The 16,820-nt window shown below is 35.0% G+C and overlaps 2 protein-coding genes across 7 annotated transcripts in view; one reads left to right on the top strand and one right to left on the bottom strand.

The window, feature by feature from the left end:
• Positions 1-4,256: 4,256 nt before the first annotated feature.
• Positions 4,257-16,047, bottom strand: Coq6 (ubiquinone biosynthesis protein COQ6, mitochondrial). Its single transcript, XM_070128259.1, has 11 exons — positions 15,772-16,047; positions 11,799-11,989; positions 11,259-11,387; positions 10,963-11,067; positions 10,405-10,512; positions 10,171-10,233; positions 9,910-10,017; positions 7,757-7,962; positions 6,868-6,983; positions 6,297-6,463; positions 4,257-4,396 (listed from the first exon to the last, which is right to left on the bottom strand). Exons 1-11 carry the CDS (start codon positions 16,043-16,045, stop codon positions 4,367-4,369), a joined length of 1,497 nt encoding a protein of 498 aa, XP_069984360.1. The 5' UTR covers positions 16,046-16,047; the 3' UTR covers positions 4,257-4,366.
• Positions 16,048-16,526: 479 nt separating this feature from the next.
• LOC113800412 (ubiquitin-conjugating enzyme E2 W) overlaps positions 16,527-16,820 on the top strand; it is a 165,014-nt gene continuing 164,720 nt past the window's right edge. For 4 of the 6 annotated variants that reach the window (XM_070128258.1, XM_070128257.1, XM_070128255.1 and 1 more), the window contains exon 1: positions 16,527-16,679. Coding sequence is in view for 4 of the 6 variants with exons in the window: in XM_070128255.1 (XP_069984356.1) it covers positions 16,662-16,679 (18 nt within the window). In the remaining 2 variants the exon portion in view is untranslated. Of the gene's footprint in view, positions 16,704-16,736 lie in introns of those variants that run through there. The other 2 variants (XM_070128252.1, XM_070128254.1) reach the window with 2 other exon arrangements.

Genomic DNA, 16,820 nt, shown 5'->3' with positions numbered 1-16,820 from the left:
CGTCTTCGTCTTCGTCTTCGTCTTCGTCTTCGTCTTCGTCTTATTATTATTATTATTATTATTATTATTATTATTATTATTATTATTATTATTATTATTATTATTATTATTATTCCTCCTTATTATTATTCCTCCTCCTCCTTCTCCTCCTCCTTCACGTTCTCCTCCTCCTCCTCCTTCTCTTCCTCCCCCTCCTCTTCCTTCTCCTCCTCCTCCTCCTCCTCCTCTTCCACCTTCGCTTCCTCCTCCTCTTACTTTTGCCGGCGAATTCTATAAACAAATACATGACATCGCAATGGGAAGTAGCCTTATCCCGGTTCTAGCTAATCTATATATGGAAATGTTTGAATCTGAACTACTTCCGTCAATCCTCCCGCCTGACACGATTTGTTTTCACTGTGTTGATGACATATTTTTCTATGTGGCTAATGAACCGTTCGGATTTCGGTGATTTTTTCAATAATCTATAAATATACATATGTATATGTATATTTATATACATATGTATATGTATTATAAATATAATAAAATATAGTTATATAAAAATATGTATATAAATATATAGATAGATAGACAGATACTTACATACATACTCGAATATGTATATACAATATACAAATATATATAGCATATCTATATATATATTGGTACATATATATCGATATACAAACATATATTTTATACATTACACATATGTTTGTATATATGCATATCTATCTATCTATCTATCAATCTATCTATCTATCTATCTATCTATATATATATATATATATATATATATATATATGTATATTCTTATATATTTATATGTGTGTGTGTGTGTGTGTGTGTGTGTGTATGTGCATGTGTATGTGTGTGTGTGTGTGTGCGTTTGCGTGTGCGTGTGTGCACGCGCGGATGTCTTCTTAGGCAAATGTATTCATTAACAATCAGGTTCCGAGAGATCAAAGGGCAGAGGCGAGTGTCTGATCTCGGAAGGCGTCGATCTTCAAATACAGTGAAATGCGGGTGATTTCCCCGTAGAGTTGTGTCGCTCCTGAGTTGTTGCGAGCATTCAGCGCTCACTTCTGAACCCGACATGATTCACGGCGGTTCCTGACTCGGGGCTCAAGGTGTGAAGCGATTTCTGAATGTCATGTCATTTCCATCTTTTTTTTTTTTTATTTATCTACGTATGCACACACAAAAATGCATAACTACAGAATATATTTGTATTTATATATGCATATATAATGAATATATACATACATATATGTGTATATATATGAATATATATATATATATATATATATATATATATATATATATATATATAGAGAGAGAGAGAGAGAGAGAGAGAGAGAGAGAGAGAGAGAGAGAGAGAGAGAGAGAGAGAGAGAGAGAGAGAGAGACATATATAAACCAGAGTGCCCAGTTGAGATTTCTAACTGGGTTCTCCGGGAATGCGCCGAACTATGTACTCCTTTATTGTTAATAATCCAATATATATATATATATATATATATATATATATATATATATATATATATATATATATATAATATATATATAATATATAGTATATAATAATAATAATAATAATAATAATAATAATAATAATAATAATAATGGATTATTAACAATAAAGGAGTACACAGTTTGGCGCATTCCCGGAGAACCCAGTTAGAAATCTCATCTGGTCCCTCTGCTTTGGTCTTGTCTAATCATATTAGTAAACCTTTTATTTCATTCTTTTTGAGGGTGATATTTTCGATGTCCTTAACGTTTGGATCCTGAACAAACTGAAATTTATCATTTAGGATTTTACATATTTCTTCCTCCTTAGAATAGTTATTGTGTTTGATGGCGCTAATTTGAATCTGCTCTTAGTTTTACTATTTATGTAGTTAATGAAGAGTTTTGGTTTTGTACATTTGATTATATCCTTCTCAAAGTCTAATTTCGCCTTCCTCCTGGTATAGGTATACTTGTTTCTTCCTACTTTATATCTTCCATACGCTGCCTGAGCTTTCTTAATCTTTTCTAGGGGAGCAGCTTGTTTTCTCTCATTTTCTTGCATTTGTCATTGAACCATTTTTGGCCATTTCTTGATTGTTTTGAATTTTGACAATTTTTTTTACTCCTTTTTTTATAGATTTCACAAAATGTTGATTACTGAACATCAATATTCTGATCGGCCCAGTTTATGCTATTAAAGAATTCTTTAAGATTTCTATAAGCACCTCTTGCAATTGTAGTTCTTTCTTTCCTTGCTTACGATAAGTTTTTCCTGTAGCAGACAGTATTTTAGTTTAATCACTACATGGTCGCTCTTCCTAAAGGAGGACAGTACTCGATATAATATCACCGTTATGTTTTGTGAATATTAGGTCAAGCATAGACGGTATATCTAGCCCTCTTACCATTACATTCTGGAAAAGGCAATACTCACTTATGACTTCTAGTAATTTACTTTTCCGCGAATGTGTTTGCGCTCAAGGATCGAAACTTTCCCAGTCGATTTTGCTATTAATATCCCGTGATAAGAATTTCTTTTGCATTGGTTTCCGAAAATTGCAACACTTCTTCCGGTCCCTTTAATTAGCTTTTTGGCAATTTTCTTGTGACCACACCGATGTATAAGGTGGCATGCATACTGCGGTTATTATGTTAACCCCGTTTGTTTCTACTCCAGTTACCTTCAGTTCCGCAATGGGCTCTTGATTTTCGGACTCCTTTGTAAGAATTCCTTTCCTTGTTAATATTGCTATCCCAGTCCGTTTCCATCTGCACTATCTTTTCTCCAAATACTATAGTCTTTAACTCATAGTGTTACATCGTCTATGGAGGGATCCAGTTTGTATTTAGTGATGCATATTACATCTGGTTCATTCGGTTCAATTATTGTCTCTAGTTCTAGTAACTTTGAAGATAAACCATCAATATTTGTATAAATTATTTCTATTTAATCTTTCGGTATTCCTTCTGGCTGCAAGATTAATGTTTTTGTCTCTACATTTTGGTTCCGATAGTATAATTGCTTTACTTGGAGAAATCTCACCCTCCAATTAAATAAGTCTTCAGTCCTTTGTGTTTTTTTTATTTCTTGTCCCGGCTCATAAAGTCCCACTCTTTTTTTTTTTCTTCTTTTTTTTTTTTTACTTACTCCTTCACTTCCTATTTTTTTCATGAACTATACACATAGCCCATGGTTAGCATAGACCACCTATTACTTAATTTAACATGTAAGAGCTGTGCTGCAATGATGCACTGTAATGTACTGTCTGTGTGTGTGTGTGTGTGTGTGTGTGTGTGTGTGTGTGTGTGTGTGTGTGTGTGTGTGTGTGTGTGTGTGTGTGTGTGTGTGTGTGGGTGTGTGTGGTTGTGTGTGTGTGTGTGTGTGTGTGTGGGTGTGTGTGTGTGTGTGTGTGTGGGGGGGGGGGTGCGTGCCTGCGTGCCTGCGTGCCTGCGTGCCTGCGTGCCTGCGTGCGTGCGTGCTTGCTTGCTTGCTTGCTTGCTTGCTTGCTTGCTTGCTTGCATGTGCGTGCGTGCGTGTGTGCTTGATCATACGTGAATATGTGTGTTTGTGTGTGTGTGTGCATATGTATATATGTGTGTCTGCGTCTGTCGGTTTGTGCTAGTTTTATAAGGATGTGTGTAGGCCATGCAGTACATGTAGGTCCCCCTAATAGCAGAAAACAAAACTGTATGGTCCTGCTTTAGTGAGTGGCATATACACTACTTTGTAAGAGTCACTTTGTAAGCCAACATTCACTATGAGAGTTGCATCTTTCGAAAAACTAGCTTTCTTTTTCTGGCAAAAGTATTACAGTAGCACAAGCACTTTCATGATTTATGTTTATTTTATATAAAATCTATAATTATGGTAAACTTTTGTGGATAGTGTGTTGTAAGCTGTATAACACTGCCCTGTTGCCTGACGTACACCACGCATGCACAAGCACACACACTCAGAAATACACATACACACTCACATACACAGATGCCAGCCACACAAGCACAAGCAGGCAAGCAGGCAGGCAGGCAGGCAGGCAGGTAGGCAGGCAAGCAGAGAGAGACAGAGAGACACACACAAACACACACACACACTATTGATACAGGCCTAAAACCTGCAGTAGAATGATAGGATGTTTAAAAATAATCATATTAACATGAACAATATTGATGAGCCCAGGATATTCTTTTTACAGTTATTAATGATAGTTCAACCTTTCTTAGTACTATTTCATGTTTCAGTATGTTACAAAAATTTCCCCCTGGATTCATATTTTATTGACAATGAAAAACTTTCAATATTATGTACACTTTTCAATCTATAAACATTTCTAAATATCACATAATAATTTACAACTGCTGCTGTTGGCCCTTAGCTCTCTGCATGCTTCATTATGTATCTCTGAAAAAGAAGAAACGTTGTTAATAATAAAATAATATCAACTTGCCTTATCACTATTTCTAGATATCCTATTTATATTTTTTTCCCTCTTTCTTGACTTTTTTTTGACCACAGAATGAGATATGTTTACAGCAATTAGCACTGGTACTTATAATCACTCTAATAGCGTATTTGTCTAATATGTCAATAAAGATTATTTTTTTCCCTTTATAACTATCTTATTCTCCATTAACAAATGTAGGATCTATCATATTAATATTTTCAAATATTTGATCTGAAAGACCAATATTACTACTACAGATACTAGTCATTTGTATTTTCATCTCTGTTTTCTTATCCAGGAATTATTTTAAAATGAAGCTCCTTGTATAGACATTTTACTCACAACTGGCTTTAGCCAAGTTCTGTCTTGACTCACGCATACACGAACTGTTACGTCACTGAAAGTTTACTTGTAAACTATCTAATTCTTTAACCCCAAGCTGCCAGGCATCGCATGTATGTACATGCCATTGCCCACTGTATGTGTTGAATTTAGTAATTGTTTTTACATATAGATGGCCCCACAAATACTGTCACCAATGAGCCAATTACACAAACTACCTGTCTCCCAAGTTTACCCTTTTCCTTGATTTTCGATATTTTCTAATATTTAATACTGCTGTTAGTAATGTCAGTAACAATATAGTGATCATAATGTTTATAACAAATATGTGTCAATATTGATAGCATTAGTAAAAAAAGGCATTTTTCCACTTTTTCAAGGAAAAGTGAGGTTGCAAGATCTACTAATTGACTCCTGTGACTAAGCACTGGCAGAGCCACCTATTTGCAGAAACATTTAACCAAGCATTGCCAAAGGGAACACACCATTTTCTCGTCAACATTGGGTTAAGTGTATGGCATCATATAAACCACATTTGCATTCCCTGTTTTGCATTTTCTTTCTATTGTGTAATTCAAACTTTTCAGACTAGACACTACCCATTTCAACAAATCCCATTTTTTTTAAAGGAATGCTCATGAACTTAATGAACAATAAATAAACATTTTCTACTTTCATATTTCTAATTTACTGTTTCCCACATGACAGGCCCTACAACACAAAATCTTTTTGTTTTAACTTTCTTTCATCCTTATTGTAATGAAACTATATAGCTAAACAAAACAAGAATAAAAAATACTTTTATATCATCTTACCAATAGTAATGGAACCAAATTATTTGTCTTCCAATGTCACATGATTTATGGAATGAACAATAGCTTGAGAAACTAGGAAAAAATGGCTAGCTGCTGAAACAATATTGACTTTGTAAATAAGCAATTTCTGAATAATTTTTTGATGTACCTAATTTTTATGCATTGTTGTTGGAAACTCATTATCTGATTAATATTTACATGTCATTATGATAAACACATAATCAATAACAGTAATAGAATTTTTTTTTATTAATCCCTAAATGCTGGCCTTCATGCAACTTATCCTTTTCCAGCAGTCAATTTAAAAGCAATGTATTTGACCAGTTTAGATTTTATCTTCATCAATTGTTATCTGATAACGACATAAACTGAAACTGGTCACATAATCGCAATGAATTTTGTTGGCATGTTTGAAATAGAAGCATACTAAAACAAGGGTGATTGTGTGTAAGGAGTTATCATAGCAGCATGGACAGACTGGTAAAAAGTTGGGGGTGGGGTGGGTGTTGATGGTATGGCGGGGGAGGTAAACGAGTTTGTGGGGGCTACATCTTGCATCTGCTGACCTGACATCTCCAGACAGGTCCTGGTTCTGAATTGTTAATAATCAATCAACAATCAAAATAATGGATGCCATCAATCATCTCCCAGTCAACAATCCTAACAATGAATACAATCAACTGGTTTCCCTCAACCTTACCTTTAGGGGAGAGAGAGTGTTGACAGCTGATAAGCCAAGCGATCTGAGAAGGACAATTGGTGTGGCAGTGGTGGAATACAAACGGTAAAGCCCATCAATAGAGGCCATAGTTGCCATGTTGTGCTTCTGCCGTTCACTCTCATATTTGTAGAGTTCTCTTACATCACCTGTGAAGAGTAAAAAAGGAAAAGAATACCACTGATAAAAAAAAATATGTAGTGAAAATCTATTTAAGTTACTTAACCTGCTCTTTCTTCCTCTTTTTTCAGAGGTGGAATCTCACATGTTAAATGGAATTCCACTAAATAAAAAGAACATAGCTATGTCATGTAGGAAATTGATCCTTTACTTTTGGAAAAGACCAAAGTCAAAGAAATTACAAAATTGCAAAATGACAATTTGTTACTATAGTTATTCTTCTGTTTGGTATGACATCAGACAAATTATGACTGTCTGTTTAATTTTGCTTCTAAATTACCCCCTGTAGGCAAGAAATGGCCAGGGTTACCATCCACTGGCAGTGAAAGCATATAGCAAACTTTCTGTAAATATGTATGTAAAATCTGCTTACCTATGTCAGCTCCCAAAAGGACTGCTTTCTCCAAAGTCTCTAGCAGTGCTGCCACGTCTCCAAAACCCAAATTAACACCTTGCCCTGCCAAAGGATGTACCCTGTGTGCAGCATCTCTGTAAGAACCATGAATATTTAATAAACAAAGGCATAAATAAATAGATGAATAAATACACAAATCATTACAAGAATGAATAGATACAGATATTTAAGTAATGAAATAAGTCCTAAAAATAATTATATGTTCAAGTAAATATGCAAATATCTTAATATCAAAATTCCATAGCATACTTACAGATGACTTATTCCTATTCTATAAAATCTTTCAGATTATCCTTACAGCCTCACAGTGCTTACATTTTCAGACATTTACAATACTATCTACTGAATCTGATAAAGTAAACCATATATGTCCTTCAGTCAAATTCAGCCTTTAAGATTAGAACAGGAAATCCCTTTTAGTGAAAATTTCTTGGGCTTGACTGTTCCATCCCAAAGTGAGAAATTAAGAGAAGATATAAAAGCACCATAAGTATACTTTCCATCTATGTAAAATGAGATTACCAAAAATAACATCAATACAGTTTGTATATGCATCTGTGATATGCTCAATTACTTCATATTTCCTTTATCTGTATAATATACTTTGATATAAGCAAAATGTACTTACAATCCAACACATCATTTCTCCCTGCTTTTGTAAAACAAAACAATAAGAACAAACAAGCACTTTCCAAAACCTATATCTGCTGCACTAGAATACTATACATGTATTTTTCCCCTTAAACAATGGGCATATGAAGCATGCAACGATGATGACTATAATACTACTGCTAATGACGATGATGGTACAGAATCGATCAAACCAAACAATCCAACAAAAACTCACCCAATAAGCACCACCCTCGGAGCAACATAGTGAACTGCATGACCAAGGCCTAGAGGGAAAGCACCTCTGCTACCGGGGACAACTGCGCTCACGCTAGGGGGCAGCTGACGGACATCTGCGCCTTGACTTGGAATGATGACATCCAGCAAGTTCGTCCATTTTTCATGTACTGCCTGGACTGTTTGGTCTGTGCTTGAGTTGTCCCACTGGTGAGAAAGATAGAGGATTCTGGTTAGACTTTATGTAAATATGCTGATTAGTAAATAAAATAACATGCCAATAGGTAATTTTTGGTCACTGATTCAATTTAAGACATTCGGGTTTTTATTACATATTTGAACACTTTGTTGCAAAGTTGACAAATTTCAAGAAAAATAGAACAAAAACAAAAGGGAAAATATCACATTCACTGGAATACTTGATTTTATGGAATGGCTACAAACAGACTTTAATATATATGTAATAACTAAGAAAGAAAAGAGCTTCATTCTAACTAATCAAGATACTGTAATGATCAATCAGCCAGCATTTTCCTATAACTAGTTCCCTGTCTTAAAGCATAAGACACAAAAAATATCCTCTTTCTCCAACAAAATATCTTTGTAATAAATGATGATTAATTACTTTTCTGAAATCAAAACTTAAAGTAAAGCATCCTACTGCAAAATTTTCAAATTTACATTATTCAATTTAAACCTCTTTTAACAAGTATATACGTATTCCACAATTTTTTCATCTGTGCTGGTATTCTGACAACATATCTATAAATCATATATCAATAATCTGTAAATACTGGAAAGTATAAGAAAAGGAAAACATCTAATTATTAATTTCCTACACCATTTTCATTCTCTGCTATGGAGAGATGATGCAAAAGATCTTCAGAATTATATTTTCTTGTATGAAAGAAGCAACAAAAGAATCTTCTCCATTCTGCTTTATTTCTTCAAACATGATTTCATGTGACACTAATCTTTGCTTGAAAGACTTAGTGCAAACTACTTCGACAATGGATCATTAACTCTTCACCTGTAATATTACAGTTTGGGTTTTCACTGAAAGTTTGGAATCTATGTGGGATGTAATTACTCATGCACTATCTGAAACTACACCAGATATGAGAACAAGTTCAGTTTGTTACCTGACCTCGGACAATGAGCATGACTGGCCTATGGTTGTTTACACACATGCTCTCTCTGATTTCCCAATTACCCCATTTACTCAAAAGACAAAAACCCTGGACATGACAAAAGACATTTATGATACATACTGATACTTCTGGACACTGTACTTTATAAATACAACCAATAATACATAGTAAATTAGGGCATTTTCATTCTTTAATTCTTACAAAATTTTACATGTGGACAGAAAAAACATAGAAAGGGAGGAGAAGGCCCCATATTAATCATGCACAAATATCAGCCACAGCCCATGTCCATAAATTATAAACAAATATTTTCAGACTTTCTTTATAACTATTGTATTTTTTATGTAAAATATTTACTTAAAATTTAAAAAAAATAAAAGTATACCTATCTCCAAGGAATTAATACATTAATACAAGATGTAAACAAAATATTTTCATTGAGAATATACACTTATAAAGACCCACTAACCAAGAGCTGCTAGCTACAAGTTCTGTCTATTATGGTTTTCTCTTCTTTATTATAAATAGATTCCTCCACAAGTGTTCAGTTGCCAAGGAGTCAATGAGTAGGCTCCCCTGACCTTATTTATGCCATTCCTTATATTTTTGGGATTAGAAAAAAAAATTGTACTACTATCCTCATTATTCTAAACTTCTTCATTATTATTGATATTATTATTGATATCATTATTGATAACATTATCACTAACAGTAGTCTAAATGAAAATAAAAACATTAAAAATACATCATTACTATTCTCTTGTTAAAACAATAATAACAATAATAAACTAAAAATAAATTCTATCTAAAAATTTGTAAATAAGTGAGATCAGGTAGCCTAATAACTGATTCATGGGTGACAGCACTTATGGAGCCATCTCAGCAACAAAAAAACATGAAATTAAAAAATAATAATAATAAATAAATAAATAAATAAAAATACATACAATCAACAGATCAACAGCTGTAGTTTGGTTAAAAAGAAAAAGATTTCTATACTTACTATTGCCCTGTTGAGGGCATCTGTAAATTCTTCTTCTGGGAGATTTAACAAAGTCTTGGCACTGTCTTTTGTTGTCGACCAAACCAATGAACTGCGATCATCTGAGAGCTTGAAATGAAGAATGCATAATAAATAAAAAGAAAATTTGATAAAAATGACACTATATGAGGAGAAACCAAATAATGTTCGATTGAAAGATCAGATATAACAGCAATGACAAAATAAACTTGCTGATCACTAATGGTAGTAAAAAACACTTACTGGTAACAAGGCAACTGGTCCAGTAGGCAGGAATCTCTGCCATGCTACACTGTTGTCAGAGGGCTGAAAGAAAAAGAAAAAAAGAAATGTAGCCTTTGCATGTACAAAATACATAGATTGATACAATTCTAAACTATCCAATAATTTCAGAGTGAGGAGAGTGAGGTTATAATTATATTTCATTATAATGATATTCAAATAAGTAAGAACTGTCATAAGGAACTTCATAATTACCTCAGACAACTCAAGTGTGGCTACAATTCCCATCTGGTCGTATTCCCAGCCTAGATACTGGCTGCCCATTGTTTGCCGGACCAGTGACTTTGCTCCATCTGCACCAATCTCATGAGAAAAATGGGGTCAATTAGGTGGTGTTGGATTGTTTCAAGTACAGAATTATCAAAATGACACAAACAATTAACTGAGGCTGTTTGCTTTTTAAAAGCAGTATTGCAGAATCTGCATTGCTGAAGAGATGCGTATAAGAAATTCATTGCTACTAATTAGATCCTATTTTACCATACCATAAAAACTATTAATAAACAAATGTACAATCATTAATCAATACAATCAACCAGTCTCTATTAAGAAAAGTAAATTCTGAGAAAAACATTTGTAAAGGTATGAAAACTTAAACTCTAAATAATTCACCAAATTGGAAGAGACTAACACAGTACTCCCAATCTTTTATGGGGAAAAGTAACTCACAGCAATGCTACTTGTCTATCCTTCAATGCTGAGCCTTAGGATAAAGAAATAAAAGTCTTATCATGGCTTGTTGTAAAGACTTACCAAGAGATCTGTTGATATTGTTTTGCCACCAGCAAGAGAAATTGTGACATGGGAGGAGGAATCCTGCGGCAGACCATAACCATCGACTTTACTGTCAAACTGGACCTGCAACATATTTTGTGAGATTACATTTTATGTCAAAATATAAAAACCATGCATCTAATGGTATCTATATCTTAGTTTTGGAGATCCAAATGTTCAACGACAGATAAAAATTATAGTCAACTGTAAGGCATTTTGGCAAATGCCCTTACCTAATGAATATTTCAAGTACAACTATTCCATCAGAAACCTACCTCAACATGATTCGGCACCTGATTTTTAATTGCTTGAAGGATCACGTCATTTTCTACGATGTGAGCTACAACCTCATCATGATTTTTTTCATCAAATGTAATCATAGCTTCAGAACAGGACTCCCACACCTGTAAATAATAGCCACTGCAATTTTCTTTTTAAAAAATGTAATAAAACAGCTGAAAGAATATTCATCATAACCTATAAATGCAAATAAATCCATATAAGATGAAAAACAAGGATCATCCACATCCACTACTAAGTGAGAGGATTCTTTATCTAGAGAACTGCTTACCCTTAACAACATAGATAATCTAATTAATAAATTACAGTACATCAAATTCTGTCAATTTACAATACAAAATAAGGAACTACATACTATATTTCTAATAAAAAAACAGCCATGCAAGGATTTATAATATTCTGATATAAACTTTATAGTTCTTTACTTTCTACAAAAAACACCCATTTCAGACCTAGCCATTGCCATCCCCTAATTGTTCCATTCTCTCAAAAAAAACTTTCCCAATACTCCATACCTGCATCCTACGGACTGGCTGTGCCCTCATGCTCTTTATGTGCTCCCATATGCCGTGCTTCTCAAACAACCGCTGAGTATGGCCACTGAGTGCACACACACGGTTGCTGTACTCTTTGGGGAGGCTCCATGGTTTCTTAGGGCCTCCTTCTAAGAGCAGAATACGACGGTCACTCAGCCTCTTGCTGTGGCCTGGAAGTTAGTAAAGGTCAGGATTTGCAGAATGGCACAATCTAAATTACTTCTAGGCTGCCACATCCTCTAGTGTTGTCACTCTCATATGGAACTTTCAATACAAATGAAGTATGAATCACATCAGTGGAGGGGAAAGATAATGGGGAAATTTTCCTTTGAAACCTCCCTGGACTAGTGACCATTTACGCCAACATTTTGGTTACAGATGGTAGGCAACCATGGCTGCTCTGTCACCATGGGAAACAAGTTTATCACTATAACATCCATGGGGGGGTAACATCAAATCCAAGGGGTAACTATTATGATTATTACTTAACCAAACCTTTAAACTATAATCACTTTTCATGAGAATATACATAAACCCTGATAAAATATAATCTACTTTCAAAATTTAAGTATGTGTATTATCAATTACACTGATAAATAACTGTCTATGTCAGGTAAAATTTAAGGGAGAAACATAAGGTACAAAAATACTTCCTAGTAATTCCCAATGTAGAAAAAGTATGAATGAGAATGAATATCTTCACAGTACATGAGATGTATTTAACATGTTTTGAATGTAGTTTCATCAGAAAATACATCTCGTATTGTGAAGATATTCATTCTCATTCATACCTTGTCTACATTTGTCACAATGAATATGGTTTCAAGATATCCTATATGTTCACCATTTAGAATTGCTTACTATACCTCATTTACAAGATTGCATTGAAGTCTTAAAAAAGGCATAAACTGGATTCCAGGACATTGTAGATAAATAACACCCACAATGGCTTTCAAAACAGACTATGTTCTATTGAAACCCACTTGATACTTGTGCTGTGTAATAGATGGTCTACAATATGGTCCAACATAACAGAGCCACAATGACTGACTGTCAGAGCCTACTTGCTTCCCCCTCGGACAGCAGCTAACATACATGATTACATTCTTTCCCTTCCCAACTATCAGGGCCAAATTGTGGAGTTAGGTCGGAATTAAGCTGCATAAATCCTACATATATGAGTAACAGAAAGTTGAGGAATCTATCAAGAATAGTAACCTCATGATTGGCCATGGGTAGCTATTATGCACAATTACACATGTATATTTGAATATGGTAAGTGTCTAGAATAAATAACAGCATGCCCAATCAGGATTGTGGTATCGGTGAATTCCTTTCACTCTCTACTATCTACCCCCTAAACCCTCACTTCTTGGCCCTGATAACAGGACATGAAATGTATCATGGAAATTAAAGACTAAAATATGAATGGTAATTCTTTACAGTCTGGACGCACTCGCCAGATCAATCTAAGTTGCCGTGACTGGGCTTGCCCGAAGCGAGGAGAGGGTTGATGGAGGCTCTGCCCCCAACACCCACCGGGAAACATTGTCTTCTACTCTGTATGCACGGCAGGATAAAGCTAAAACTAGGGAGCACCAAGTGGACTTAGGCTGAAAGTGGCACTTTCCGCAAACTTTTTTCTTTTTTGTGGCATTACCATTTGTGTCTGCAGATTATTTTTTGTCCTGAAAGTGTGCAACTATTTGTCCTCTACAAGAATATCATATTCAATTTTTCCCAACTTTGTACATCCATAACGTAAAGATTAACCACATGAATAATATACACAGAATGCATCATTATAATAATGATATTATAAGTTACCATACGGTCTAGTGCAGAGGAATGTGACCTTTAACCTCCCCTGGGTGGATTGCTGTCCCCTAACTCCTGCCCTCCACATATCCATGGCAAGATAGAGCGCTCCACCAAAATGCTGGGTGAACACAGCACGATACACCCTTGGAGTGATGAATTACTAACCTGGATGAAGATTATATGTAATACCCCACCATCAAATCAGTATATCATCTAACCATATCACAATTTAGTAAGCTACTACTCTGGGTGCATTCCTAAACCTAAGTGACGTGTTATTGCTCCATTCTGCTGTACATATGTGGGTTATTCTTTGTAGTCTCAGGCAGGGAGATCCACCAGAGCCCCCCTTGCAATAGATATGTAGGTATATGATAAATGCAAATACATGTGTTGGATTCTTTGCTACCCAAGAAAACGAAGAATCCTCCACATATTCACAGCAGGATAGAGCATAGAACAGACTCAGCATCAGACACTCCTGCAAGTTGATTGTATGTTCTAGCCTTCTGTGAATATGTGAATGATACTTTATATTCCATTGCAAGTCTTGGAGGGCAGCAACCTACCAGGAATAAGGGTCACTGAGGGGACAGCAATTACCCTGGTACCTTTCATACCCAACCCTACTCTCAGGGACAAGATTTTGCTAATGGGGAGGTATATTCTAATATAACTGGATTGTACAGAGTGAGATAAACCCACCTATACTAAAATGGTATTATTGAAAAAAGGCACAACTATAGAATCAAAGAGAACTATCCTTATAGCCTTAAAGATAATCAATTAATGATCAGTTTTCATTAAATAAACGTTTCGCAAATGAAAAATAAATTAATTTAATTATCAAAATAAATAAAAATAATATTAAGAGAAGGTAAGATTCACACGATCACTGAGGGAATAGTGAGCAAATTCTCCACTGTGCATGCACTGGGTCTTTCATACCCAAACTGTTCCTGTTATCTCGCCAGTGCCACGATTTCATTGGCCAATTGTTTGGCGGTTAATCTAATAGCCAATTGGGAAACATGGCACAAGGAAACAGCCAATGAATGAGCATTAGCTAAAATAGAAGCTATGAAATTCAGTTTTCAAATTAGTTTCACCATGCCAAGTTATAAAAAATTATTTTGAAGACGATGAGGTCAGCTTGAAACTATTACGTGAACACGGAGTGCTGCCCTGGCTGTCGTGTCTCTCATGCTCACGTAGACCTCTGATGCACCCGATCCCACAAGCTGCTCCATTGATATCGACAGCTCTCACCCCAGCCCCTCCTCTGCATAGGTATGTTGTAAGGTCTATTTTCACTGAAGTGACTAAATGTACAGTGCTACGCCTACGTACAAACGGCATGTGGAAGCACCCGATACTGACTCTGTCCGACGCTCTCTCCTGCTGTGAATATGTAGGGTATTCTTTGTTTTCTTGGGCGGGGGTGGTGGGGGCTTTAGCCACCCCAACATGGGGCATATATAATCGTATATGAATATGTATAAAATTATATATATTTTTATATTAATATGATTATATATTATTATCATTATCATTATATATTATTATGCAATATAATTCTTGTACCAAAGACCTACATGCAGGACCACTCGATGCCGAGTCTGCCCAACACTCTCTTCTGCCATGAATACATGGAGGATTCTTAGTTTTACTGGGCAGGGGGGCATTGGACAATATATTGCATTAAACAATATAGTGATATAATTGGCTCTGTGATTATAGCAGCGATCAAGAATTCCTAACTTCACATGCATGATATTAAGAGTGGCACGACTCTGGTATGGAAAAGACATTCTAGCCATTTTTGATGGAAACGAACACCAGAATCAAATGAATTAAAACAATAGAAATCGAACAAATTGTTTAATCTCGAGAAGCGTTCCAAATTTACCACCAAAATCATCAGTTTCAATTATGCAAAGGTATTCTGAAAAAGTACCTAGACTAATTCAACATATGACAGTCAATGACCGAGTCTACAAACTCTAGTTGCTAAAGTGATACAGCTTAAGAATGGTACTCTTTACCAGTTTAACGACAGGGCAGTGGAAGTGTGGAAGCAGTTTACATATCTAATCTTTATTTCAACATCTCTTAATATCAATTCACTCACCGAGAACGCAGGCGGCGGCAAAGCCCACCATTCCGCCGCCCGACACGACCACATCGTAGTGTTCGTCGGGCGGAGCAGTTGACTCCGTTTCGTGACGTTTTATTGACGTTGATGACAAGAAGCGAAATGAAAAAAATGGTAACTTTTGTCTTGGGATCACGGCAGCCGATTTCCTCAGGAGGTGCCTCATTCTGAAAAAAGTAATTGATGTTACGATTAGGAAAGGCTTCTCATCGAGTCTGGACTCGGATCTGAAATTACGTGATCGCTTCATATATACAATTGTCATAGACAAGATTGATAGAAATTGTTAAACTATATTAAGTTTAGAAAAGAAGAAAAAAAATAAGCTGAAATCCTTTTTTTGTTTACAAATGAATAAAATTTATGACTATTAGCTGATCTAATGAAAAAATGCATACATTTTTTTACAATACTTAACACGTAAATAAAATGTAAACATTGCGATTCATTTGTTGTTAAATAACCACAAAATATCATTGTTTGCAAATTGATGAGCTACTACTAAATTCAGATACTCATTCTTTTTTAATGTTACTATAATTTTTCACATCAATAAAGTATGCCATATAGAAGTATGAATTTCCCTATATTTATTACAATCGCAAAATATAAAAATGTTAATTAACTTAATTTTATGAATATCATGAGACGATTTCCATATCTTTGATTTTTCAGAAAGTAGATATTGGATAAAAATATCCACATGTACTAGCTTTCCCAAATGTCAACATAATATAACCAAAACAAACAGACGACAGAAGCAGAATTTTTCTTTTGGTGTTTTCGTTTCCACATTTAATAATTCCGGGAGCGAATTTCAGTTCTCCTTTCATCGCATTCTGCTTTTTTCCCTTTTGTTGGTTAAAATGACAAACACATCAGAGGTAAAAAGAAGAAATATCCTCCTTGTTTTTTCTCCCTTTTGTTGGTTATAATAAAGAGGCAGACTGACATCTTAAGCCTGAGGAACCTGATCGATGTCTCAGTCCTAAGATGTCCGGTTTTAGAGATGTATGTGTGGTTGC

The sequence above is a fragment of the Penaeus vannamei genome, chromosome 12 (genome assembly GCF_042767895.1).
Source record: "Penaeus vannamei isolate JL-2024 chromosome 12, ASM4276789v1, whole genome shotgun sequence".
NCBI classification, from domain to species: Eukaryota; Metazoa; Arthropoda; class Malacostraca; order Decapoda; family Penaeidae; genus Penaeus; species Penaeus vannamei.
This window is presented reverse-complemented; position numbering and strand designations above follow the sequence as displayed.